This window comes from Panicum virgatum, chromosome 1N (assembly GCF_016808335.1).
Source record: "Panicum virgatum strain AP13 chromosome 1N, P.virgatum_v5, whole genome shotgun sequence".
Classification (NCBI taxonomy): Eukaryota; Viridiplantae; Streptophyta; class Magnoliopsida; order Poales; family Poaceae; genus Panicum; species Panicum virgatum.
In genome coordinates this window covers 50,574,215-50,602,157 of record NC_053145.1, presented here as the reverse complement: position 1 = coordinate 50,602,157, position 27,943 = coordinate 50,574,215, and the positions used below count along the sequence as shown (strand labels likewise).

Sequence of the window (27,943 nt, the reverse complement as noted above, 5' to 3'; positions counted from 1 at the left end):
TCGTCGTCAGATGCCCCTGCGCACGAATCATAAAGCACCGGCAGAGTTAGAAGTCCGGTGGGTCCATTCATCTTTCCCTACCGCCGTATAAAAAAACAAAAAAAAAACCTACCGAACCGCGCTTGCTGGTCATGGCGTCCGCGGCGGCGGCCGCCGGCGAAGCCTCCACCTCGGAGCCCGCGCCAAAGGAGAAGCCCATCGTCGTCCGAGTCAAGCGCAAGCCATCGCAGACCCGCCCGGACGCATTCTGTGAGCTCCACTTCTATCTTGCTTTCTCCGTCATTGCCCCCGTCCTCTTCCTCCATGAATTTCTTATTTCTGCCCAATAGAAGGAGAGGTTTTGACAATCTTTTTGCCTTCTCTATCAGGGCTAGAGATTAATGAGAGGCCAGCGAAGAAAGCGATGCTCGATATTTCCAGCCTCTCCATCTCCGAACCCTCCTCCTCATCCTCCACCGGTACAATCCAAACAGACGAACAATTATAGACCGGAAACAACATAGTAGTGCCCTCCTTTATCTGCAAAATGTCTTACCGTCTTGCCATGCCCACAGCTACGGAGGAACCACGGGTTAAGAAGCTTCTTGTTCAACACATCGAAACAGTACACCATTCTGAAGCTGTTGAAAATGTTTTGCACTCTCTTTTGGTAATATTCTATCCTTTTCCATCTTTTATTTTATTTTCTGTTACTTGTTAAACTAGCTTGGCACCCAGATTTGGCATCTTGGCATGGCATAGCTGTTTTGTAGGTCGTGTTTAAATTTGTTCTTGAATACTGCAACTGAACATCTCCTTTGAAATAAAAGAGATGTTGACATTTGTTCTTTAAATATTCACTTGCAAAAGAAGAGCCAGATTCTGTTATGCTTTAAAACATGGTTACACTTGTTAAGATTTTTTGGTAAACAATTCCATTTGTTTTTGCAGCTTGCTGACTCAAATTCCAAAGAGATAAAGAGCAAGACAAAGGAATGGAATGATAGAATCAAGCAAGACAAAGTAAGCAAAACTTTATGCCAGTCTACCACATTATTTTTTTTTCGCTGCTTCTCATGAGGATCATTTGCTAATCGCACCTTTTAGTTTTTCCCTTGAATATTGTTGTCAGTAGCATTTTTTCTCTCGAATACGCCGGAGAGCTACTTATCATTGCATTAAGAAGATGCTATCAGTAGCAATTACAATCTGGGAAATGGTGTTTTTCATATCTAGCTGTTTCCTTGAATTTTAGTTGGTTAAAGTCTAAACTGGACCCCTTTTCGTGCCAACAGAAAACAGACCAGCTACGGTCGGCAGCCAGGCAGAGGCATGAGGTATGCACATCTGGTTATTCTGGCTGCAGTCAGTTCTTGATTCTCAAGTTTTTATGAATACTAATGAGGCTGTGAGTTTGATGGAAGATTTAGATCATGTAATGTCCCACAAATCAAGCATAGAATTAACTATTGGAGGGAACCAAGGATGCATGCCTTTCCTAAGTCTCGAGGGTCAATTTATGTTTCTTTTTTAATATTTATGTGTGCTTTGTTTCGCGTACTCTAGTGTTAAGTTTGTTGCGCTTATTCTGATCGATACATAGTTGATTAGCGCAGAAGTGCATCCCAAAATAATCCTTATTGTGTTTAAAGTGTTTGCACCAGTGCTACTTCTGCATTTCTGTTGTGTCTTTTATATGGCACCATCTCACCTGCAAGTATATATGTGATTGAGTAATTGGGTTTAGCTTCACACCAACGCTGGTTGTCTAGGTTGAGCCTGTTTATCACATTGTTGATCTATGTGAACAATCACGCCAGCCATTCTAGGTTAATGGTGGTGCATTACAGATGAGATTATCAGTTGGGTGTTAGATTCTGGAGAGCCCTTGTCACAGGCATATGGCAAGGTAGGTATGACGATTTACAGCTACAAAGACTGCAGGCTAAATAAATGATTCTCTGGTGTACATTGCCAAACCCTGTTTCTGGACACTTGTGTTGAGTAATGTGGTCATTTGGTTCTTTCAGAGTGGCATATTTGATAGCTCGGCTTAGTCCAACAGACATACGCAAATGTGTGGTCATGTTGAGTGAAGTTGCAAGTTGCAAATTGGTGTTTGAGACTAGCATAGAATTCTCAAGGATCTATCTGTACCAAGTTGTTCCCTTTTAGCAAAGTAGGGCTAGTACCAGGAGTTCCTATAGCGTGGACATGCTAGCTTAGCTTATGTGCATCAATTTCATGAGGGTGGTGCTTTTCCTTAGTTTTCCTGAAACTATAAAACTGTGATCAAGTACTTTATTTTTCTTAAACTCCATGGTGCTCTGCTTCGGGCATGGTAAGGTTTTGTTCATTGACCCTATTACAGGATCTAGGAAGAAATGCTCACTTTGCACAAATATGGAAGAGTCGGAAAGGAGAAAAGAATGAAGCTGACGAATCACTTAGAGAAATATGCCATCTTTATGATGCTGTCCAAGTAGATCCTGATGAAGAGAGGCATCCAGCAGAACCACGGCAAGTCTTGCTTTCTAACAATTTACCAGGTCTTTGAATTTAAAGTTGTACGGTTGTAGGTTATCTTACAATAGTCCCTGCAGGATTACTTCTTTCGAAGAGGGTGCTGTTTTGTGCAGCTTTCTTCCACTTACTTATACGGGAGTACTTGCCATCAGCTGCTGAGGAAATTGGGTCAGATATTATTTCATTGGCACAATCAGAAGGTATGTGTGCTTCTTGCCGTGAGATGATCTCAATAGTAGTGGAACCTTTCTTGGTGCTTTTAGACTACTTGTGCTGAAAGTAGTAAAGGTGAACAGTTTAGCTACAGATCTGGTTTTATGAGTCTAAATTTTCTGACAAGCAGATTCAGAAGTTTATGACATCTATACTGTCAAGGAGGTGGATGATACAAACATGGAGGATACATCAGCATCTTCATATCCACGGTAGATTATGAATCACATGTGGTAACTCTATTCTGTTCCCTTGAGAGTGTCTTCTAAACAATCTTTTACTGCTAGGTTACAAGTGGATGATGGCGAAGATGAATGCTATGATGATGACTACCCATATGACACAGATGATTCAAATGGTAATTGTACAATCATTTTGCTCCCTTAATTGGCCAGTGAGAGTTGAGGTCCTGATTTATTTTTTTGTTACCTTAACTTTTCCATCTCGGAATATGCAGCTGAAGACAATCCACTTTTTGATTATCCAGAAGAATTGTCAGAGGATGAGGATGATGGTAGCAATGACGAAGATCCTTTTGGAGACAGGGAAGGTTCTGGTTCGGAGTATGAAAAGGAAGAAGTAGAGGTGGATGTGGACGAACAATGGTGATATGAAATCGTAGGGGAAGTCCAATTGTAAATACATGAAAGGCTAGTGTGTGAGCTGAATGTAATGTGAGAACGGAATGAGTACCTGAATATTTCTGTTGCTCATGCTGAGAAAGGACATGAGTACTTGCTGAGCACTGTGTATCACTTGGTAAACTAAACATTATACATCAGTTTATGATAGGATGTTCACTGCATTACCTGGAGGAGAAGAATCATGCAATCCTTGGGAATTTGAAATTGCCAGGTGTGCTGGTTGCTTCTCTACTGTGTCATGCAATTATACATGTGTTGTTGCTGGAATATATAATCTGACATGAAAAAAGAAAGCCCCTGAAGCCTACCAAACAGGCCGCCATAAAGAAGGGCTCGCGCAGGATCTCTAATGTGACGGCCCATGGCCCATTCAATGACTGGGAGCCTTCTTGCTTGGGATATGCTCGGGGGACAACCGCCACGTATGTGAAGCACAACGGAAGAGCAGAGCGGCGGGCGGGGCGTTCCGAGAGTGAACGAGATCCTCTGCAGTCGGAACGAGATCCTCTGCAGTCGGCTGAAACGACTTTTCTCTGCAGTCGATCATCTAAACCATCCAATTTGTATCCAACCGTGACTCTGTGAGACTAGCAAACAGGCCTGTAACCCATATGGCCCAATGGCTAGCGAAGTCCCTGGTCGACTGCCGGATCGGCGTTCCACTCCCCGACCGGCCACCGCACGACGCTCTCCCCGACCGTCCACCGCACGACGCTCGGAGCTCCCTACCTCGCCGGTGCTCCTGTCTTTGTGGCCGTAGACCCTGCCGCCCCATCGACACCCGGGCTAGAAATCTGAAGGACTCGAAGCAGCAGTAGGACATCTCGATGTGCTTGTCCATGCGGCCGCCGCCGGATCAGCGCCGGGTCCACACCTTCTCAACGTGGTTGGTGGTGAACACGATGATGCGCTTGCTGCCGCACGCCAATCAGATCCCGTCGATGAAGTTGAGCAAGCCGGAGTGCGTCACCTTACTGGCGCTCTTGTCCTCCTCCCCCTCCTTGCCGGCGGCCTCTGCACCGTCCTTCTTGTCGCCTCCATCCTTGCTGCTGCTCTCGGCTTCATCACCCTCCACCGCCTGCTGGTTCTTCTTCTTGCGCTTGCTGGTGAGGTCGAGGGAGCAGTCAATATCCTCTATGGCGGTGATGGACTTGCTGGTGGTCTCGATGAATAGCTTGCGGAGGTCGGTGTTGGTGCGCACGGAGGTGAGCTTGATGTCGTAGACATCATAGTCGAGATAGTTGGCCACGACGACGATCATGGTTGACTTGCCGGTGCCCGGCGTGCTGTAGAGCAGGTGGCCGCGCTTCCACACCTTGCCGACACACGCGTAGTAGCTCTTGCCGCCGCCGGTGAGCTGGTGAGGTAGGGAGCTCCGAGCGTCGCATGGCGGCCGGTCGGTGAGGGGAACGCCGATAGCGACAGAGTCGAGTCGACCAGGGACTCGCCAGCATTGGGCTCATATGGGCTGTTACATGTCTTATTTGTCTGCAGTGTTTGCTAGTCTCACGGAGTCACGGTTGGATATAAATTGGATGGCTCAGATGATCGACTGCAGAGAGAAGTCGTTTCCGCCGACTGCAGGCGATCTCGTTCCGAGACGAGACGAGACGCCACGGCTGCCGGAAGACGAAGACTCCCTCTGATCCATCCATCCCAGCGTCCTTGCGGCATCCACCACTCTGAATTCCTTCCGGTAAATTCATATATATCGTCTTCTGTTGCTTCGTTTTCCCCTCCGTATTTAGTTTGGTTGAGATTGTTGGATCTCTCACTACTGATTCCTTTCAATCCTTCATGTCTCTGATTCGGTTCCGCGCTTAGCATCTCGCGTCAGGTCCTCTGATTCTTATTCCTGCAACAACTTGCACCTTTCCTTTATCCAGGGAAGATTTGCCATGGCGTTGCAGCTTTCCTTTATCGCGTCAGTTCTTAGGGTTGTAGCACAGGCTCTGCCATGGCGTTTATTTTATTCCTTTTATCTTATTATTAACGAGAAAGAAAAAAAGGAATTTGGCTTCTGACCGTCTGGCGTGAGTAGAGGCATGGTCCATGCACCTGCTGGAAGTTCTGATGCCTTTGCTGAATGGAGATGCCGTTTAATCCTTTCCTTCTTGATGATAAGGACCTCATGACTTGCTCTTCAGTTGTGTTTCCTTCTCAATTATAATCTGTCGCTAGCTCCACCATATTTTCCTGTTACTCTACTTTTGCAGCATAATTGCTTGGTTGCGCATTGAATATTCTGACAAATGGGAGCATTTGCTAGCAGATTTCTTGTATCTGGACAACCATACCAAACATGAGGGAATCGCTTTCAACACAGGGGGAGCCATCTACATCTGCTACGGTATGTGGACAGTGGACTTTGCAAATTTTCCCTGCTATTACCCCAAGCACTGAGTTGCCATAACTCTGCTCAGCTCTTAGTCCTTTTTCTGTCACGCTATGAACCAATTGACTATGACCTGCTTTTCTCAATTGTTCAGGATGTAAAACCTTAAAGTGATCATAGTACACTGATCATGTCTACTGATTATCCTTGGCACCCCTGTTATTCGAATACCAAATTTAAAAATTTTAAGTTTACAGGCTTACGAGTCTTAAAATATTGTGCCCCACCTAATTTGGTGATTCATAAATTCTTGAAACATATCCATCATTAAGTAAGAAAAACAGCATATCCAGATTGCATTGATTTTCTATGTGAAGGTCCAATTTGGACAAATGTTCTGTAGTTGTACTATAGTCTATTTGGTTATTTCTTTTTGTTTAACATCTACTTTATTAGTGCAGGTTGATGATAGTAACTCAGCTGACAGGGTTGAAGATTCACAGCTATTCCTCAACTTACCTGCTTTAAATCAAGCTGCATCTTATCTTGCCCAGACAGCTTCATTTCTCACCCAGTGCCTCCCTGTACCTGGCTATGTGGGTTAGTTCTTTTTCTTCCTTCAAAGAAATTATTCCCTCGTGCCAATTGCATAAGTGAGGTGGATTATTATGGTATTTCCATTTTTTTAAAATGATTGTGTTCATTATCTTAATGCAAGTCTATCTGAGGAGGGCCAAGAATTAGTAACACTGCCACCTGCATTGGCTGCAGGCAGGCTTTCTTTTCAGACTTCTTCCGTGAAATTCTACTGGAACAAATTCATCCCTTGGTCAGGCAGACTGCAGCGGAAGCCCTTCTCAAGAAAACGCAGGTCAAATGGTGCCTTCACATGTTTTTCAGAATGGAATCTCACTGTTTCAAGGGTACAGTTTTCTCTGCAATCTTTATGTTTTGTTCGTTCTGATGCAAGTCCTAATCTATGCATTAAGGAGTCAACGCATGTAGTGCTGCACTTCTCATAGAATTTGCCACTGTGAATCTGTGTTTGCCCATACTGAAGAGTAAACTCTACTTTTGGGAGTACAGAATGGACACCATTCTGATGCAATTTTTTTTACTAAGTTTGGATGGGAAATCAAGTTCAGTGGATGCAAATAGTCTTTTGTAACATACTATGCTCCTTTGATATCTTGTGCAGCCTTGAAGAGCGTGCTCGGAAAACTGTCCGTGGTTCGGCAGATGATATCGGCTGGCTCCAGAGGGACCAAAGCTTGCCTAGAACCGAGGATGGGACAGCCAGATTCTTGGAGATTTTGGACTCTGTGAGGTCAGCAAAAGCACCAAACTGGACATCAATGCTGATGATTTGTAAAAATGTTTTTAATAAAGATGTAATATGAATTATATCTCATGTGGACCATCTCACTCCTCGCCAGAAAAAATGAGCACAAGCTACCTGATTCAGTTGTTTACTTGTTGGTTCCAGGTTAGTCAGTGACCACTCCAATTGTGAGCTATCGATTTCCAAGTTTTTGTGCTAACGTTTTTATAGGTCTGTTTAGTAACCACGGACCACTTTACTTTGTCAAGACAAAGGCATACTTCTCCAAGATGGGTCTAGCTTGTCATATTGCCAAAATTCATAGTGAGGTACTTCCATTCCATACATAAGCCTGTGATTTGCCTCTTGACATTTGTTTTAATTAAGCAATACATACATGAAAAAACTACCTTGCAGTCTTCAGTAAGTAAAAATGCACGAGAGATAAAGGAATACATAGAAGAAATATACTGGGGATCAAGGAAACGAGTGCTACTTCTTGGTCATAGCAAGGGCGGTGTAGATTCGGCTGCAGCCCTCTCCCTCTACTGGCCACAACTTAAAGACAAAGTCGCGGGTTTGGTATTAGCTCAAAGTCCATATGGAGGAAGTCCAGTTGCTTCAGATATCCTGCGAGAGGGGCAGCTTGGTGACTATGTGAGGTTGCGTAAAATCATGGAGATCTTGGTATCTAAAGTCCTTAAGGTATTTTCCTTGGTCATTCCAACCACTACCTACCTTGGACAACTGGAACCACTAACTGGTAACTACCTTGTACACTGGGTGGCAGTGTTTCTTGACTCTATTCATCATCTTGTTTTCAGGGTGATCTGCAGGCCCTAGAAGACCTGACTTACGAAAAACGAAAAGAATTCCTGCAACAACACCCGTTGCCCTTGGAGGTTCCAATTGTATCATTCCACACAGAGGCAAGCATCACTCCCAGCGTGCTCACTGCGCTGTCTCATGTCGCGCACTTGGAGCTCCCGATTGCTGCCGATGGCAATTCCACCAGGATACCGGTTGTGATGCCACTTTCAGCTGCAATGGCAGCATGCTCACAACTGCTGGTGGCAAGGTATGGCGAGATGAGTGACGGTCTCGTGACGAGGAAGGATGCTGAAGTTCCAGGATCAGTGGTGGTCCGACCAGAGCGGAAGCTAGACCATGCTTGGATGGTATATTCCTCGGTGAAAGAAGAGCCAGGGGATCAGGCGGACACGTCGCAGGTGTGCGAAGCCCTGCTGACTCTGCTTGTCGAGGTTGCACAGAAAAGGAGGCATGAGATGGCCATGAAAGATGAGTGAAACTACTTGTTAGTGTTGCCCTGAGATGTACATATCCTGTAACCGTAGACTTGGTTATTGCTGGCTGTATAGAATTGTGCTCAAATTAAATTGCTTCTGGACCTGTTTTTTGTTTGGTTTACAGAAGCTTATTATTATGGATGTTCCTTGCATATCATTCGTGTGAATTTGTAAAGGTGGATGTAAAGGGCTATTAGAAGAGCGGTTGGCATGTTGCAGTGGGCCGTGGCCAAAGCCCAGGATGCATGGGCAAGGCGATGGCGATGGCCTGTGCAGCGCCTAGAGTTCGATTCGGAACAGAATTGGATTTTGAGCTCCCCTCCCAACACAATCAGACTCTGCTTGGGTTCCCAAATCCGAGTCCAATCCTCTCCCCAACATAGGCAAGGGAGATGCCGGACGCTTCAAGGGATTCATAAACTGGGATGACATAGATAGGCCCCAAATGTCCATGGAGCGGCAGCCAGACCGCCGGCGTCGGCGAGCCCGAGCCACTAGTAAGAAACCACCTCTTCCTCTTTTAGTTTCGATATTCGCAGGGGAAAAGACATTTTTCCCCAATTTAAGGAGATCTCCAGAGGAGTACAAATATCTCATAGTTCAAATAATGCTAGTGTACTATAGTAGTAGCATTACTTCAATTCAATTCATTCGTTTCTTTTACATCTATAAGTAAGATTAGAGACGAGCCTGGTGAGGGAGCATATTAGAGGTGCTTACCCAAAACTATATTGATCGCAATGGCGATGCCTGCACCATCGTATATTCCTTTGGCTTCAACTATATTGACAGAACTTGAGGGGAACCTGCTATGCTCTGCAGAAATAAATAAAAGAAAAAAATCGCTCAATTTTACCAAATTGTAGTGTTGTTGGACAAGAGAACAAATGGATTCCTCCGTGAGCGTTGGTGTGATTGTTATTTGCTGTTTTGTGCCTCAAATGTCTGAATTATTCATAACCATCTATGGTGTGCTGCAGATGGATTGATTGCTTCACGGGCCAAAAGAAAGTACTCACCCTTGCAGAAAGATGATGATTCTCAGAGTGGTGAAATAAACATACCAAGACTTCCAGAGGTATTCTGTTAGGCTACGGCTTGGAGATCAAGAAAGAGGAAGGAAGAAAGAGCACGGGAGAAGGATGAGACGGCAGAGGACAGCTTAGAGAGTTAAGATTCTGTTTACAACTTAGTTCATGATCGCCCACGCAGGAGCACTGGCTCTAGATATAGATAAAGCTCACGCAGGAGCCGAGTCTTACTGGGTCCATTCCGGGCCGGTCACACGCGAGCTGGGCCGGGCCTTCCTTTTTGCCGTCGTTCACTTGGCCTGTTTTCGGGCATCTTTTTTATTTTTGCATTTTTTTAAAAAAAAATTTACAGAAATATATTTTTGGTTTTAGGTTTTACAGTTCTATGCCCCTACCGCCCGGCAGGGGGGCGGCAGGGATCTATATGTAAATAAAAATAAATTTATTTTTCGCAGAGGTCCTTGGAGGGAGCCTGCCGCCCCACCAGTTGGTGGCAGGGGGCCTGCCGCCCGGCAGGGGGGCGGCAGGCTCCCTCCTCATATATAAAACTCCGCCCCTTCCCTCTGCGCCCTCATTTTCTGCCCACGAGATCCAGAGAGGGGAGAGGGAGGGTGAGTGAGGTAATTCCACCGGCGAAGCCCTGCCGGATTTTGGATCCGAACCGCAGGTAACCAATATTTCTCAACTATTATAGACTTGTTTCTAAAATAATTATGAATTAGAATAGATTTAGTTTTTGGATAGTGAAATATAGAATAGTAAACTTAGAATGACAGTACCTTACTGTTATTGCAGCATAAGGCAATGGCTGCCTCCAATTCTGTTGGATTTTCATGGACCGAAGAAAAATCCAGTATATTTATTGAGATCATGACACATCTTGTAATCAGTAAGAAGTTGGATCCATTAGCGGATGGTACGATAGAGATGGTGTTGTCCAAATTAGTTGAGTTTAAAGATTTGCCATTGTTTCGAGGTATTACAATGCAAGATTTAAAGGAACACCTGCTAGAACGTAGGAAGATATACATGAGGGTATGTGAACTAGCGAATCATCAACATGTTATTGGATTCTTACAAACTACTTGTAAGATATGGATGCGGCCAGAGGTGTATGAGATGCACATTAAGGTAACTCTTATTCAGTTCTAATCGCGTCCGTTATTTGTAATCCATATTTACGAAATAGTAAAATTATTGTGTAATTATATGCTAGGATTACCCCGAGGACACGGAGTTGATTAACAAATCGATACCAAATTTCAAAAAATTGGTATGTATCTTCGGTGGAGTTATGCCGCAAACTAGACGAAGGAGGTGGAAAAGATCTTCGGGTGATAGTTCTCGGCCTCCGCAAGAACAGATGACCGGAGGTTCGTCAAGTCGTGCTGCACCACCTCGAGCACCTAGTTGTGTTAACTGGGATGACGATATGGATGACTTCATGTCCCCCAAATCATGGCCTCGAACACCTGATGTTCCTCTCCCTGTGCATGAAAGTAGAACCATAAAAGAGAGAAAGGGAAAGTCAAGAGGTTCGTCAAGTCAAACTGAACCACCTCCAGCACCAAGTTCTGTTAACTGGGATGACGACTTAGATGACTTCATGCCCCCCAAACCATGGCCTCCAAGAAATGATGTTACTCCCCCTGTGCGTGACTACCTAGATGATTTCATGAAATAATGTGTAACATATAGTGTTCATCGGTCTAGATTGTGAAGTAAATTGTACTGAAATAATTTGGATTCTTCAGTATCATGGATGTGTACTCATTTAGCTTTCTTCTATGTGTCACATTATGTGGTGGCTTGTGCTATAGGTGGCGACAAACCATGTGTCCAAGCATTTGGGGCTAACCAATTTGATACAATGAACGAAATATTAATAGAACGTTAAACAAGATACCACATAAGATATTACATTGAAGGTTACGTTCATTACAACCAAATTCTATAGAAATACGCACTTCCAACTAGTTAAACAAGATATTTAGGAGTACATACACAATATACTTAATTTCGTACATACAAATAAATGCACAACTAGATGCGGAAGGTCCAGCCTCGGCAGCAGCAGTGGGTACACACAATATACTTAATTTCGTACACACAAATAAATACACAATATCTTGTAGGTGGAGCCGATCCATCCGTCGGATTCCCGGAAGGTCCAGCCTCGGCAGCAGCAGTGGGTACTGAAAGTTGTGGGCACTTCTTGTAAGTGTGACCGTCCGCTCCACACAAGTTGCAACGTTTTTTCTTCTTTCCAGCCTCGGACTCGTCCATTCCGTTCTGGATCCGACGTGTCTGCCGTCGGCCTATGCCCCGCTTCGTAGCTGCATCAGGGATGAGCATTGGATGGGGATTTTTTTGAGTGAATGGGCCTAGAATACCGATGCCGTATATCTCATGACACCAAGTCTGTGCTGCGGCTTCTTTTGTGAAATATTGAGGAACATATGACGCAGCATCTAACCCAGATACAGAACAAGCCGCGATGACATGGGAGCATGGTAAGTGATGCACCTTTGGCTTCTGACATCGGCAGAACACCCTCCCGTCAATGGTTTTCAAAACTTCTTGAATTACCATTTGTCTGCGGACACCCTGTCCGGTCCTGTCCCTGCATGATACCTCAAATCTTTGCTCCTTTGTGCCCATCGATATGACTGAGTGAAATCGAGCCTTTTCAATTTTTTTCTCTCCATGTACTCATTGACCCTTCTGCAAAAATGCACTCCTGGATCATTAAGTAAGGGAGCGGCTGATGCGTATCGCTCCCGAAAATACCTTATACATCCATACATGATGAACTCAACAATGCCAACAAGAGGAAATCCACGAACACGACGCATTACCATATTGTAACATTCAGCATGGTTGGTCGTCTCGATCCCATAACGTCTCCCATCTGTGTCATACAGAAGTGACAACTTCTCTTTAGGAGCACCATCAATCCACTGTGAAAATGGCTTAGCATGTCCAACTAATGAATCTGTAGAACGTCTTCTGCTGGATGATGAGGCCTGGCTCTTAAGCAATTCAGCGCTCATATCATCAATTATACCCCACAAAGCATCAAACTTCCTCTGCTGATTCTGAGTGCACAATCGCTTGAACAAATTCATCAGATCCTTATTCTTGAACCGCTCATAAAAGTTAGCAGCCATATGCCTCACACACCACCTATTGACAACATCTGGCCATATAGGAGGTGAAGATTTACTACCTTCTTGGAGCTGCCTTATAGCTGCAAGTAGACCTGCATGCCTATCACTGATAAGGCAAATATTAGGCCTTCCAGCAACAATGTGAATCTTCAGACGTTCAAGAAACCAGTACCAGCTTTCTATGTTCTCATTCTCAACAAAGGCAAAGGCGATGAGAACTATCTGCTTGTTGCAATCAATTCCGATTGCCGTCAATATTGTTCCCTTATATTTCCCTGTCAGGAAAGTGCCGTCAATACACAGAACAGGAAGGCAGTAAATGAATACCCTCACACATGCTCCAATGCAGAAGAAAGCTCGCAGCAGAATGCTTGGCCGCCCTGACAAGCTCGGTACACTGTATGTATCAAAAGCACTTCCAGGATTTCTGTGCACAATAGCTTCAAGCATACGAGGTAGGTTGTCATATGATACTTCATAAGTGCCAAACCTCATCTCAAATACTTTTTGTTTAGCCCGCCAAGCCTTTGCATAGCTGATCACATACTGGAAATTCTGTTCAATGTCCCTAATTATCAATGCAGGCTCATAATCCATTTTGTCAAGAATCACCCCATACATCTTCTTAGCCACGAAAGTTGATGTGATATTACGATGATGTCCCATAACACCTGTCAATCTACAAGTATGTGGTGTAACAATTGAACATTCCCAGTGTGTCTTGAACTTTCCCTTGTATGCATGCACTCGCCATGTACAGTCTCTATCTGCACACCTCACCTTGTATTCTTTGCTGCTAGACTTCAGTACTCTGAATTCCTTCCTCAGAGATACAGCCCAGAGCTTCACAGCATCCTTCACATCCTCAATGGTACGATACTTTGCCCCTTGTATGACCTCATTCACTCTGTATTCAAACTCCGGACATCTAATATCTTGTACCACTGGATTACCAAAACCCTCTTTACGCCATTCACCTAACACTGGGAAGCGCTCATCGTCCTCATCGTCCGATGAGTCCCCACATTGCTCTATTATTTGTGCATCCTGGTCTTCTTTCTCCATGTCCTCCACAATTCCAGGTATCCGCTCACCTTCATCTGCTAAACCTTGTGGTTCTGGTTCTGATTCTGGAGCTTGCATGTTCTCTTCTTCTTTATCCTCTTCCATCTCTTCATTGCAGTCAGATGTTGTGTGTGTTGACCCTTCACCTAAATCACCGGTCTTCTGGTGAATCTGAATTACCATTGCGAGAGGCCACCCACTTTCTCGAGCTGCGTGCATGTAATGTTGTCATTCTTCCGTACTACTTATATGCGTCAACTCCCAGAAATCCCCATTAGCTTCCAGGAAGTCAAGGTATGAACCGTAAGCAAATGAGTCTTTGAATTCACATTGAACATCTTGTGAAGACATTTCCGTATGGACTCAAAACTCCTCTCTAGGGGTTTGTCTAGACTGCACTGTCTTCTTTTCAATGCTGATAGATTTACTCCATAGGAATCATGAGTAATTCTATAGAAGTCACCGTAATGAACTTGAAATGCCACTTTGCTCGACATATCTGGCCATGCAAAGACTTAATTTTAATTAATCTAATATCTACAAATATACTATGCCTTCAATTATAACCACTAATCTGAATCCTAAGTGCTTCCAATAATTAAAAATACTAATCATAAAATTAAACATAAAAACAATCTGGAATGACAAAGTTGAGAAATATTGGTTACCTGCGGTTCGGATCCAAAATCCTGCAGGGCTTCGCCGGTTTTTTTACCTCCCTCACCCCTCCTCTCTCCCTCTCCCCTCTCTGGATCTCGTGGGCAGAAAATGAGGGCGCAGAGGGAAGGGGCGGAGTTTTATATATGAGGGAGCCTGCCGCCCGGCAGGGGGGCGGCAGGCTCCCTCCAAGGACCTCTGCGAAAAATAAATTTATTTTTATTTACATATAGGTCCATACCGCCCACCTGCCGGGCGGTAGGCCCCTGCCGGGCGGTAGGGATATAGAACTGTAAAACCTAAAACCAAAAATATATTTCTGTAAATTTTTTTTTGAAAAATGTAAAAATAAAAAAGACGCTATTTTCGGATCATCAACCAGACCAGGTTCGTCGGCAGGAGTGACAATCACCCCCCCTCTTGAGTGCATTTTTTATTTTCAGAGCTATAGTCAGTGTTAATACATTATTTTCAGAAGCATTTTTTGTCCACCTCTGTTAATAAAAAAACAAAATAAAAAAACAGACGAGCCCGCCGAGCCCATCTAGGCCCGGCGAGCCCATCTGAGCGGCCGGCCGGCCGCCACGCCGCCGCTTGCCTGCCGCGTCGCACCGCCGCCGCTGGCCTGCCGCGTTGCGCCGCCGCTAGGGTTCATGGCCGTTCGCGGGCTGCGCCGCACGGCCGCTAGGGGCCGCGCCACCGCCGCTGGCCTGCCGCGCCACCGCCGCTAGGGTTCGCGGCCACTCGGGCTCGCGGGCCGCGCCGCCGCTGCTCGGGGCCGCGTCGCGCCGCCCCGCCGCTCCGCCGCTCGGGGTCCGCTAGGACGCGCCGCCCCGCCAATGGCCACCGGCCACTGCCCGAATCCGGGCCCGACGCCCCCGGATCCGGCCGCCCCCCGCGCGCCGCGACCAGGAGGCAGCGACGGCGCCGGCGCCACCGTTGTGCAGCTCGGGTGGAGACTGGAGAGAGAGAGAGGGAGGGAGAGGGAGAGAAATGAATCTAAACCCTAACTCGGCCAACGGGCTATGCCTGTTTTTTCTGAGGTGGACTTTATAGCGTAAACGCCTCAGTTAATCGATAAACTGAGGCGGACGCCTTAAAACAACCATCTCAGTTAATTGTTATTAACAGAGGCATTTATTTTAAAACGTCCGCCTCAGTTAATCAATTAACTGAGGCGTTTTTTCGTAACTGCCTCAGTTAATAGGAAACGAACGCCTCTGTTAATGCTGGGGCGTTTTCTTTTTGTGTACGCCTCAGAGGCCTTTTTCAAGTGCCTCGCAAAATCCAAAATTGTAGTAGTGCAGGTGCGCGAGGAAAGCGCTGCTTCAGAGATATTTCATCCTCCCATGTAGCGAGATCTTCCGGTAGACGAGACCAGTGGATAAGCACTTGGAACACAGGAGTCGTGCCCCGGGTGATCATTCGGCGCTGGAGAATGCGAGCAGGGACCTGCAAATTAGTGACCATAGGAGGTAGTTCAGCACTGACAGAGTGGCCCTTGCCAGGAGCTAGCTTCAACTGAGAAACATGGAAGACAGGATGAATTGCACTTGTTGGGGGCAACTTCAACTTGTATGCCACAGCACCCATTTTGTCCACAATTTCATATGGCCCAAAGAACTTAAAGGATAACTTGTTATTTGATCGGTGATGGACTGACGTCTGAACATAAGGTTGCAACTTAAGATAGACCATATCCCCCACTTGAAAGGACCTCTCACTGCGATGTTGATCAGCTTGTTTTTTCATACGATGCTGAGCTCTGGACAAATGTTGCTTCAGCAGTTGATTCATGAAGTTGCGATGTTGGAGCCATCCAGACAAGTCAGGCACAGTGATGTCATGGACTGGAACAATGCCAAAATGGTTGGGATCATAACCATACAGAGCCTTGAATGGTGTGATCTGGATGGAAGAGTGGTAGCATGTATTATACCAATATTCAGACAAGGATAGCCAAGAGAACCACTGGGAAGGGCAGACATGGACAAAGCAACGCAGATAAGTCTCCAAGCATTGATTCACACGCTCTGTGTCATGTGGGGGCGCCACTACAGCCGTAGATCACGGGCTCAGGCTCAGTAGCTGCCGGCAGCAGAGAGTTAGGCGCAAGTTTAGGCATGCACGCATGCAGATCGTGCATGAGGATCAGCTACAAATTAGGGGTTTGTTCCCTCTTTTCAGCAGGCTATGAGCCTATTTAAGAGATGTAATCGCTACACTTGAGAATTAAGCAATCAGTTATCCCTAATCTCCCTATCTCTCTCGTCTTCCTTCCTCTCTCCACCATAGAGCGCCTGGGCGAAAACCCCAGCTCCATTACCGGCCAAGGCTACGAGCTTCGTAGTCGTGGCCCTCCTGTCTTGGGCACCAACGCTCTTGACACTCTGTCTGGCCATCGGATTGGGGATGGTAAGCTGAACTCATTTTCAGTTTGGTGCCCGACAACTTGAACAATTCCTGTCAGAGGTGACTTGTAAAGATCCTATCACGATCAGTCACAATAGATAAGGGCATACCATGCAGTTTGTAAATATTGTCCATGAAAGCATGAGCAACAGTCAATGCTATGAAAGGATGTGAGAGAGGGATAAAATGGGCATATTTGGAAAATCTGTCCACCACCACCAAGATACAATTGTATCTATTAGAGAGAGGTAACCCTTCTATAAAGTCCATTGTGATCATTTTCCATGCTTGATCTGGTATGGGTAAAGGTTGCAGCAACCCAGGGTATTTCTGTCTGTCAGGTTTAGCTTGGTTACAAATGTGACAAGCTTGGACTCAATCTTTAATCATAGTCTTCATGTTGGGCCAATAAAACAGTTGAGACACCCTAGCATAAGTTACAGGGAACCCAGAATGGCCACCAACTGCACTGGCGTGTAAGGCTTGATAAACTTGTGACTGGAGATCAGAACTAGCACCCAACCATACTTTGTTCTTATACTTGATCACACTCTGATGGAGAGAGTAATGGCTGACAGGGTCAGTGGACAGACTTAATTGTTGGAGGAGTTCCTGAGCTTGAGGATGAGCAAAATAAGAATCCATTACAGATGTGAGCCATTGTGGAACAGCAGAGGAAATATGCATAAGCTGAGTAGGGGGTGCTGGGTGTCTAGAGAGAGCATCAGCAGCACTATTTTCCACACCTTTTTTGTAAACAACTTTATACTGAAAACCCAGAAGTTTAGTGAAAACCTTCTGCTGCCAAGCTGTATGGAGATGTTGAGTATCCAATTCGGCCAAGGACTTTTGATCTGTATATATAGTAAATTCTGAATGCTGAAGATATGATCTCCACTGTTCAACAGCCAAACGGATAGCCATGTATTCTTTTTCATAGGTGGATAAACCTCTGGTTTTAGGGCCCAAAGCCTTACTAACATAAGCCAGGGGGTGACAATTTTGAGAGAGTACTGCTCCAATACCTATGCCACAAGCATCAGTTTCAATGGTGAACGGCACAGAAAAAATTGGAAGAGCCAGAACAGGAGCTGTCATCAGAGCAGTTTTAAGGGCTTGGAATGATGTCTCAGTGTCAGAAGTCCAGACAAAAATGGAATCCTTTCTCAAGAGATTTGTAAGAGGCTTGCTAATGATACCATAATGTCTGACAAACTTTCTATAATACCCAGCAAGACCCAGGAAGCTTCTAAGTTCTTTGACAGTAGTTGGTGTTGGCCAAGCTTGGATAGCAGATATCTTGGAAGGGTCAGTAGCAACTCCCTCATTAGAAATAATGTGGCCCAAGTAAGCAATGGTTCTCTGTGCAAAAGTGCACTTACTAGGTTTGACTTTCCAGCCATCTTGGTGCAGCAGTTGTAAGACAGCTTCTATATGAATCAGATGATCCTCCCAAGTGGGGCTGTATATAAGAATATCATCAAGAAACACCAATACACATTTTCTGAGAAGAGGTGAAAGAGTAGCATTCATGGCAAACTGAAATGTGCCAGGTCCTCCAGTAACTCCAAATGGCATAACCAAGAATTCATATTGTCCAAAATGGGTTGTAAAGGCTGTTTTGTACTCTTCTCCAGCCTTTAATAAGAGCTGATGGAACCCAGACCTGAGATCAAGCTTGGTAAACCAACTGGATTGGGCCAGTTCATCTAGAAATTCATCTATGATTGGTAGAGGGAACTTGCTTTTGATGGTGAGAGCATTCAAGAACCTATAGTCCACACAAAAGCGCCAGGTACCATCTTTTTCTTTGTCATGACTACAAAAGATGAGAATGGACTGCAGCTAGGTCTAATAATTCCCTATTTCAGCATCTTAGACACTTGGTCCTCAATTTTTGTTTTAAGTGCAGGTGAATACCGGTATGGTCTGATGACAAAAGGCTGAGCTCTAGAAGTGAGAGGGATAGCATGGTCACAAGCCCTGGAAGGAGGAAGCCCAATTGGTTCTTCAAAGACAGTATGATATTTGGTCAACAAGGCTTGAATAGGGGAAGGAATTTCCACTGAATCCTGGTCTGCTGATAGGACACAGACCTCAAGCATAATAACCTCAGGTGCAAAACATAAAGGAAATTCACCCTGAAGTCTGATCAGAGAATTGTTGTAAGGTAGAATCAACCATTTCTGAGACCAATGTATCTGCATAGGTGAGAATCTTTCCAACCATTCCATACCAACAATCATGTCATAGTTGTCGGTACCCCAGGACTGGGGTACCCCCTCTTGCTGTGTCTAGGCAAGGGCCTTTGTAGTTATCCTTGACTACATCCAAGCAGCTGGACCCCTGCGGTCCGAAGTCCTGTTCTCCCGACAACAATCCGGACCCGTTCCACGACTGGGGAAGGTCCGGAGTCGCCACGTGTCCAGGGAGAGGCAGGCGCTCAAGCGCAAGCAGCTGGGGCTCCGGACCTCCGGAGGAGTCCGGACCCCCGCGGAGTCCCGGACCCCTCATGAGGTCCTGGACCACCTGTATAGTGACCGGACCCCTCTCTGAGGGAAGAAGTCGACGCCCTGCCTCGGGGCGGTCCGGGGCCGACACATGTCTACAAGCGCAAGGCCGCTTGGTCTCCATACTAAGTCTCACCCACCACTGCATTCATTGTGGTAGGTAAACGTCCGCATTGATACAGCAGAAGCCGTGGCGATTCCTTGACCAGGGGGGACTATTGATCGCGTATTACCAAGACGCGTAGTGGAGCCGCTGGCGCCGCCCACTCCGCGCCTGCCAGTCTGCCATGACAGAAGAATGCGACTGCTCGGCTTCTCCCATTATGACGCCTACATAATAGCCTCGGCGCTACTCCAACGGGCGCCTAGCTGACGGGACAAGAGAAGACCCCCCTGAGTCAGAGGGCAGCAGTGTGCATATCGGAGAAAAGATTCGCAACTACTGTAGTCGTTTGAGTACTCTGCGCAGTATGCTGCACAGTCGCGTTGGGCCCACCTGTCGGGGCCCCAACGTCCAATGTATCCGCTCCCCCCTTTTGTCTATAAAAGGAGGGGGCGCCGCTAGAAGACCTCAGGCTGGGTAGGAGCCAAGGCCAGCAGAGGATAGGTTCATACACACCACCAAGAACAATACATCTCCCAGTGGACGTAGGGTATTACGCTCCGGCGGCCCGAACCACTCTAAATCGTGTGTTCTTGAGTCCTTGTCTCAGGGTAGATTCAGCCCCATCGCCTAGTACTTCCCCGAGTACTCCCTCACTGGGAATAGGCGGGTGCGCTCCGCCACCCGGCTGTGGGTACCCCTAGAACCCCCACGACATTTTGGCGCCGTCCGTGGGGACGTCAGGCGCAGGTTGGGTCTTCGGGCTTCTGGGCCGTGTTCATCCTCTGCAACGACGAGCGAGAAGATGAAGGAAGGCAGAGCCACACTCACTCCACGTGCCATGGCACTGGGGCACCAACGCCCACGGTGTGGCGGCGCACGGCAGCGGCATCTGTTGTGCGTCGCCACAGCAACACCTCAGAGCCGGCGTGGCAGCGCACAGCGGGGGCGCCGCTGGGCGCTGCTACCCCTACGTCGACTCAAGGTTTTCTCTCAAGCAACGGCCACACCTCCTCTGCGGTGGCATGGCGTCGGCTCAAGGCTTTCTCTCAACATGGAGCCTGGAGCCGACAGCCATCCCGGAGGAAGTTGACCGTGTCGTCCTGCCGTCTCCAGCACCGGAGATCCACCTCAGTGTTGCTCGGTGCTGCTGCAGACAGGACCCCGCCACCTCGCGCGGGGCCCCCTGGCGCTAGCACCAAGGACAAGCCGGCGAACGACCACACTTCTCCACGCGTCGCACCGGTCCATCTGCTGCGCAAGGGTGTCTGGTTTCCATCGGCAACGGCGATGGCAGGGGGAGGGGGCCTCTTCCATTCAAAGCCAAAGAATCTGTCTCATGCTACCTAGGCATGTGACAGCTCTTAGGCAAGGAGGGGTCCCCCGAGCTCCCGAGGTGATGCTAGATGATGCGGTTCAGGCACATCCAGGGCGCCTTCGCCTCCGAAGAAAAACGCGCTGTATGGCATGCAGCCGTAGGTTACTCCTAAGAAAGGAATGAGAGATTTTCTCCTTTGTAATAGCGTGGCGTCTACGTGTGTGTCCAGAGCGGTCAAGGTCCGACCTTGTAAACCCGACCTCTGGCCCTATCACACAAACAGGCAAAAGCGGTCCGGAGCGGTGGAGGTCCGACCTCGTAATCCCGACCTCTGATGTATACCGTGATAACCACAACGATAAAGGAGATTTTCTTTCTTGACCTTATCTCGGCTCCACCCAGTTACATTCATTCGTTTTGGTTGGCTGTTTTTTCGGTTAACCATTTTCTTCCTCCCAAACAGAGCCTTTACCTTTGTTGCTAACAATCCAAGTTAAGTTGCTGGCTTGTGGTCAGGTGAAGACACCCCTTCTAGCTGGAAGGCAGTCCGGACCCCTAAGGACCTGCTCTGGAGAAGTGGTACTTGTATCCTGGGGTAGAGAAGCTCCGCGTAGCTTAGCCTGGTAATGTACCCTAAGTTTATGTACTTCACTACCCTGTTACAAGTACTCTAGTATCCAGGACTGCTGTCCTTAGAGGTCCCGGGCTCCCTTCTAGTATAAGGCTTGGTTTCTTTACACCTTACTATGAGGTCTGGTAGCATGCTTCATCAGATTGTCAGCAACGGTCGCTCCAAGTCCACTCCGGTGGCCCGCTCCGGCGGAGACCGCTCGCCACGGTCGCTCCAAGTCCACTCCGGTGGCCCGCTCCGGCGGAGACCGCTCGCCACGGTCGCTCCAAGTCCACTCCGGTGGCCCGCTCCGGCGGAGACCGCTCGCCACGGTCGCTCCAAGTCCACTCCGGTGGCCCGCTCCGGCGGAGACCGCTCGCCACGGTCGATAAGAGCCGGGTCCGGGAAGTGGAGCTTGCTCCCTGAGCGATCCGAGGTCTGTGTAGCCGTTTAGCTTGGTTCCGTACCCTAAGCCTACACCCTCGTCGCCCTGTGGAGAGCGCCCTAGTACCTGAACCTGGCAACAGGTGTACCGGCCTCAGGGGTCCGAAGCACCCGCTCTCTGCATGAGCACACCAACGCAATCGAGCTTGCGTGGAAACACATCACGATAGTGGCCCACCCGCGGGTTCGTACCTCTCCCGAGGTGGGCCCGGGGGCCACTGTCGGTACCCCAGGACTGGGGTACCCCCTCTTGCTGTGTCTAGGCAAGGGCCTTTGTAGTTATCCTTGACTACATCCAAGCAGCTGGACCCCTGCGGTCCGAAGTCCTGTTCTCCCGACAACAATCCGGACCCGTTCCACGACTGGGGAAGGTCCGGAGTCGCCACGTGTCCAGGGAGAGGCAGGCGCTCAAGCGCAAGCAGCTGGGGCTCCGGACCTCCGGAGGAGTCCGGACCCCCGCGGAGTCCCGGACCCCTCATGAGGTCCTGGACCACCTGTATAGTGACCGGACCCCTCTCTGAGGGAAGAAGTCGACGCCCTGCCTCGGGGCGGTCCGGGGCCGACACATGTCTACAAGCGCAAGGCCGCTTGGTCTCCATACTAAGTCTCACCCACCACTGCATTCATTGTGGTAGGTAAACGTCCGCATTGATACAGCAGAAGCCGTGGCGATTCCTTGACCAGGGGGGACTATTGATCGCGTATTACCAAGACGCGTAGTGGAGCCGCTGGCGCCGCCCACTCCGCGCCTGCCAGTCTGCCATGACAGAAGAATGCGACTGCTCGGCTTCTCCCATTATGACGCCTACATAATAGCCTCGGCGCTACTCCAACGGGCGCCTAGCTGACGGGACAAGAGAAGACCCCCCTGAGTCAGAGGGCAGCAGTGTGCATATCGGAGAAAAGATTCGCAACTACTGTAGTCGTTTGAGTACTCTGCGCAGTATGCTGCACAGTCGCGTTGGGCCCACCTGTCGGGGCCCCAACGTCCAATGTATCCGCTCCCCCCTTTTGTCTATAAAAGGAGGGGGCGCCGCTAGAAGACCTCAGGCTGGGTAGGAGCCAAGGCCAGCAGAGGATAGGTTCATACACACCACCAAGAACAATACATCTCCCAGTGGACGTAGGGTATTACGCTCCGGCGGCCCGAACCACTCTAAATCGTGTGTTCTTGAGTCCTTGTCTCAGGGTAGATTCAGCCCCATCGCCTAGTACTTCCCCGAGTACTCCCTCACTGGGAATAGGCGGGTGCGCTCCGCCACCCGGCTGTGGGTACCCCTAGAACCCGCACGACATTTTGGCACCGTCCGTAGGGACCCCTGCGGTCCGAAGTCCTGTTCTCCCGACAACAATCCGGACCCGTTCCACGACTGGGGAAGGTCCGGAGTCGCCACGTGTCCAGGGAGAGGCAGGCGCTCAAGCGCAAGCAGCTGGGGCTCCGGACCTCCGGAGGAGTCCGGACCCCCGCGGAGTCCCGGACCCCTCACGAGGTCCTGGACCACCTGTATAGTGACCGGACCCCTCTCTGAGGGAAGAAGTCGACGCCCTGCCTCGGGGCGGTCCGGGGCCGACACGTGTCTACAAGCGCAAGGCCGCTTGGTCTCCATACTAAGTCTCACCCACCACTGCATTCATTGTGGTAGGTAAACGTCCGCATTGATACAGCAGAAGCCGTGGCGATTCCTTGACCAGGGGGGACTATTGATCGCGTATTACCAAGACGCGTAGTGGAGCCGCTGGCGCCGCCCACTCCGCGCCTGCCAGTCTGCCATGACAGAAGAATGCGACTGCTCGGCTTCTCCCATTATGACGCCTACATAATAGCCTCAGCGCTACTCCAACGGGCGCCTAGCTGACGGGACAAGAGAAGACCCCCCTGAGTCAGAGAGCAGCAGTGTGCATATCGGAGGAAAGATTCGCAACTACTGTAGTCGTTTGAGTACTCTGCGCAGTATGCTGCACAGTCGCGTTGGGCCCACCTGTCGGGGCCCCAACGTCCAATGTATCCGCTCCCCCCTTTTGTCTATAAAAGGAGGGGGCGCCGCTAGAAGACCTCAGGCTGGGTAGGAGCCAAGGCCAGCAGAGGATAGGTTCATACACACCACCAAGAACAATACATCTCCCAGTGGACGTAGGGTATTACGCTCCGGCGGCCCGAACCATTCTAAATCGTGTGTTCTTGAGTCCTTGTCTCAGGGTAGATTCAGCCCCATCGCCTAGTACTTCCCCGAGTACTCCCTCACTGGGAATAGGCGGGTGCGCTCCGCCACCCGGCTGTGGGTACCCCTAGAACCCCCACGACAATAGTATTGTAATGGTAAAACTTTCAGAGTGGAATGAAAAGTATAACTCTGCACAGACCAAGGCAAATTCACAAACTCTGTTTGGCAAACCAATTGTTGGCCATTAGCAACCTGAACAGTAACTGGAGCATATACAGAAGTAGACCCATGCAGTTTGGAAGCCAGAGCAGTACTAATAAATGTATGTGTACTGCTTGAGTGAACTAAGATCACCACCTCATGACCTTGCACAGAACCAAAAAGCTTGAGAGTCTTAGGTGTTACCTGACCAGAAATAGCTTCAGGTGAAAGGACCATACATAACCCAGCCTGATCTTGGGAGACAGCATCATCCATACTGAGTTGGAACAATTCCCAAATTTCCTGAACAACATGAGGTTGCACAGTAGGAGAACACTTGTGAGCCTGAGACCATTTGTCACCACACTTGAAACATTGCCCCATGGCTCTTCTGTAAGCTTTAAGTGTAGCTATTTTTTCTGCTTCAGTCTGAGTCTTGGACAGAGATGAACTTAAACTGTCAGAAGAAATAGCAGGCTTGATCTTGTCGTACTGAGGTGGTGGAGGTAAAGGATGTGCACTCTTGGCAGCAGCAACTGGAAAAGAATAACCATATTTTCTTGTATCTTTGCCACGGGAGAAATCCATGACTTCCTCCTGCAAGGCAGCCAAAGAGTAGGCAGTATCGAGGTCTTTTGGACGCTGTAAAAAGACAGTAGAGCGTATCTCGGAACGCAACTCATCAATGAATTTCATCATGTAGTGTCTAGGATCAGCATTGGACTCATAAGCAGCTAATTGATCAATTAATTCGGCACATTGGGTAACATACTCTGAAACTGTACTAGTCTGCCTAATATGTAAAAGCTGACGGATCAACTGATCATGCTCATCCCTAGCAAAACGATCTAGTAACAAGGAACAAAAATCCGGACACTCCAAACTAGACAAATGCTTCTCTACAGACTGAAGCCAGTGTGAAGCCGATCCAGTATAGTAGTCACCCACAACACGAATCCACATCTCAGTAGGGACAGAGTACATCTCAAAGTAATTCTCACATCTAGAAATCCACAGCTTAGGATTTAGGCCATCAAAAGAGGGAAATGGAAGTTTGGGTAGGCGACCAGAATTGACGCGATCAGTATGGATCGGTCTCGATTCAGAGTCGTTGGAGTAGAGTGGGGGTTTAGGAACAGAGGAGGGATGATAGGGCGTACCCTTGACCGGGACATGAGTATGGGTGAAAACCTTCCCAAACTCAAGATCCCGGTGACGATGTGCAACGCGGTGCCCATCAGGGCCGTCGGCGCCGGTCACAGCAGACGGAGATGCTGATGCCGACGCCGCATTCTCAAAGGAGGAGATGCGCGCATCGCGCCGAGGCTCTGACTCAGTGAAACGCTGCTCCCACTTGGAATCAAAATCGGTGAAACGCTTGTTCAATTCATCCAGGATGAGTTTGGTGTTGGGATCCATGGCTCCAAGGTTTTCCTGGAATCGGGTATAGTGGCTGTGAGAGGTAGGAGGAGGAGGCGAATCCAGGATCGGAATTGAATCTGATACCAGTTTGTTAGGCTACGGCTTGGAGATCAAGAAAGAGGAAGGAAGAACGAGCACGGGAGAAGGATATGAGACGGCAGAGGACAGCTTAGAGAGTTAAGATTATGTTTACAACTTAGTTCATGATCGCCCACGCAGGAGCACTGTCTCTAGATAAAGCTCACGCAGGAGCCGAGTCTTACTGGGTCCATTCCGGGCCGGTCACACGCGAGCTGGGCCGGGCCTTCCTTTTTGCCGTCGTTCACTTGGCCTGTTTTCGGGCGTCTTTTTTATTTTTGCATTTTTTTTAAAAAAAATTTACAGAAATATATTTTTGGTTTTAGGTTTTACAGTTCTATGCCCCTACCGCCCGGCAGGGGGCGGCAGGGATTTATATGTAAATAAAAATAAATTTATTTTTCGCAGAGGTCCTTGGAGGGAGCCTGCCGCCCCCCTGCCGGGCGGCAGGCCCCTGCCGCCCCATGGCGGCAGGGGCCTGCCGCCCGGCAGGGGGGCGGCAGGCTCCCTCCTCATATATAAAACTCCGCCCCTTCCCTCTGCGCCCTCATTTTCTGCCCACGAGATCCAGAGAGGGGAGAGGGAGGGTGAGTGAGGTAATTCCACCGGCGAAGCCCTGCCGGATTTTGGATCCGAACCGCAGGTAACCAATATTTCTCAACTATTATAGACTTGTTTCTAAAATAATTATGAATTAGAATAGATTTAGTTTTTGGATAGTGAAATATAGAATAGTAAACTTAGAATGACAGTACCTTACTGTTATTGCAGCATAAGGCAATGGCTGCCTCCAATTCTGTTGGATTTTCATGGACCGAAGAAAAATCCAGTATATTTATTGAGATCATGACACATCTTGTAATCAGTAAGAAGTTGGATCCATTAGCGGATAGTACGATAGAGATGGTGTTGTCCAAATTAGTTGAGTTTAAAGATTTGCCATTGTTTCGAGGTATTACAATGCAAGATTTAAAGGAACACCTGCTAGAACGTAGGAAGATATACATGAGGGTATGTGAACTAGCGAATCATCAACATGTTATTGGATTCTTACAAACTACTTGTAAAATATGGATGCGGCCAGAGGTGTATGAGATGCACATTAAGGTAACTCTTATTCAGTTCTAATCGCGTCCGTTATTTGTAATCCATATTTACGAAATAGTAAAATTATTGTGTAATTATATGCTAGGATTACCCCGAGGACACGGAGTTGATTAACAAATCGATACCAAATTTCAAAAAATTGGTATGTATCTTCGGTGGAGTTATGCCGCAAACTAGACGAAGGAGGTGGAAAAGATCTTCGGGTGATAGTTCTCGGCCTCCGCAAGAACAGATGACCGGAGGTTCGTCAAGTCGTGCTGCACCACCTCGAGCACCTAGTTGTGTTAACTGGGATGACGATATGGATGACTTCATGCCCCCCAAATCATGGCCTCGAACACCTGATGTTCCTCTCCCTGTGCATGAAAGTAGAACCATAAAAGAGAGAAAGGGAAAGTCAAGAGGTTCGTCAAGTCAAACTGCACCACCTCCAGCACCAAGTTCTGTTAACTGGGATGACGACTTAGATGACTTCATGCCCCCCAAACCATGGCCTCCAAGAAATGATGTTACTCCCCCTGTGCGTGACTACCTAGATGATTTCATGAAATAATGTGTAACATATAGTGTTCATCGGTCTAGATTGTGAAGTAAATTGTACTGAAATAATTTGGATTCTTCAATATCATGGATGTGTACTCATTTAGCTTTCTTCTATGTGTCACATTATGTGGTGGCTTGTGCTATAGGTGGCGACAAACCATGTGTCCAAGCATTTGGGGCTAACCAATTTGATACAATGAACGAAATATTAATAGAACGTTAAACAAGATACCACATAAGATATTACATTGAAGGTTACGTTCATTACAACCAAATTCTATAGAAATACGCACTTCCAACTAGTTAAACAAGACATTTAGGAGTACATACACAATATACTTAATTTCGTACATACAAATAAATGCACAACTAGATGCAGAAGGTCCAGCCTCGGCAGCAGCAGTGGGTACACACAATATACTTAATTTCGTACACACAAATAAATACACAATATCTTGTAGGTGGAGCCGATCCATCCGTCGGATTCCCGGAAGTGGTGGTTATTTGCTAATGGCGTGACACTAAACGAGTTCGATGGAAGTTTGGTCGTGCCCGAGCATATGCAAGAAGTGTCCCGCGATCTAGTCGCTGCAATAGATGAGACCCAACAAGGAACATTCCAGCCTCAAAGGGAGAATAATGAGCTGACAAGGGCATTAAAGAATCCGGAACACCCTGTACGAGCCCGCGGCATCGGTGTGGTCCCATGGAAAGTTGCTTGGGCCGGAGATTCCTCTTACAAGACTCACCGAAAGAGCAAAGCCGAACAGGAACAGAAACTTCGT

At 47.7% G+C, this 27,943-nt stretch overlaps 1 protein-coding gene and 1 pseudogene across 1 annotated transcript; both read left to right on the top strand.

The window, feature by feature from the left end:
• The first annotated feature begins 2 nt into the window (after positions 1–2).
• On the top strand, positions 3–3,523 carry LOC120656449 (annotated as a pseudogene).
• A 1,406-nt stretch (positions 3,524–4,929) lies between these two features.
• LOC120656447 lies at positions 4,930–8,482 on the top strand. The gene is made up of 9 exons (XM_039934539.1): positions 4,930–5,058; positions 5,635–5,712; positions 6,159–6,298; positions 6,416–6,568; positions 6,896–7,024; positions 7,134–7,183; positions 7,250–7,347; positions 7,436–7,723; positions 7,843–8,482. Exons 2-9 carry the CDS (start codon positions 5,665–5,667, stop codon positions 8,323–8,325), a joined length of 1,389 nt encoding a protein of 462 aa, XP_039790473.1. The 5' UTR covers positions 4,930–5,058; positions 5,635–5,664; the 3' UTR covers positions 8,326–8,482.
• The last annotated feature ends 19,461 nt before the right edge of the window (positions 8,483–27,943 follow it).

Coding starts and splice junctions, on each gene's coding strand:
- LOC120656447 (XM_039934539.1), top strand. CDS start 5,665: ATGAGGGAATCGCTTTCAACACAGGGGGAGCCATCTACATCTGCTACG. Junction 7,025..7,133: donor GAGATTTTGGACTCTGTGAG/GTCAGCAAAAGC, acceptor ACTCCTCGCCAG/AAAAAATGAGCACAAGCTAC. Junction 7,724..7,842: donor TGGTATCTAAAGTCCTTAAG/GTATTTTCCTTG, acceptor TCTTGTTTTCAG/GGTGATCTGCAGGCCCTAGA.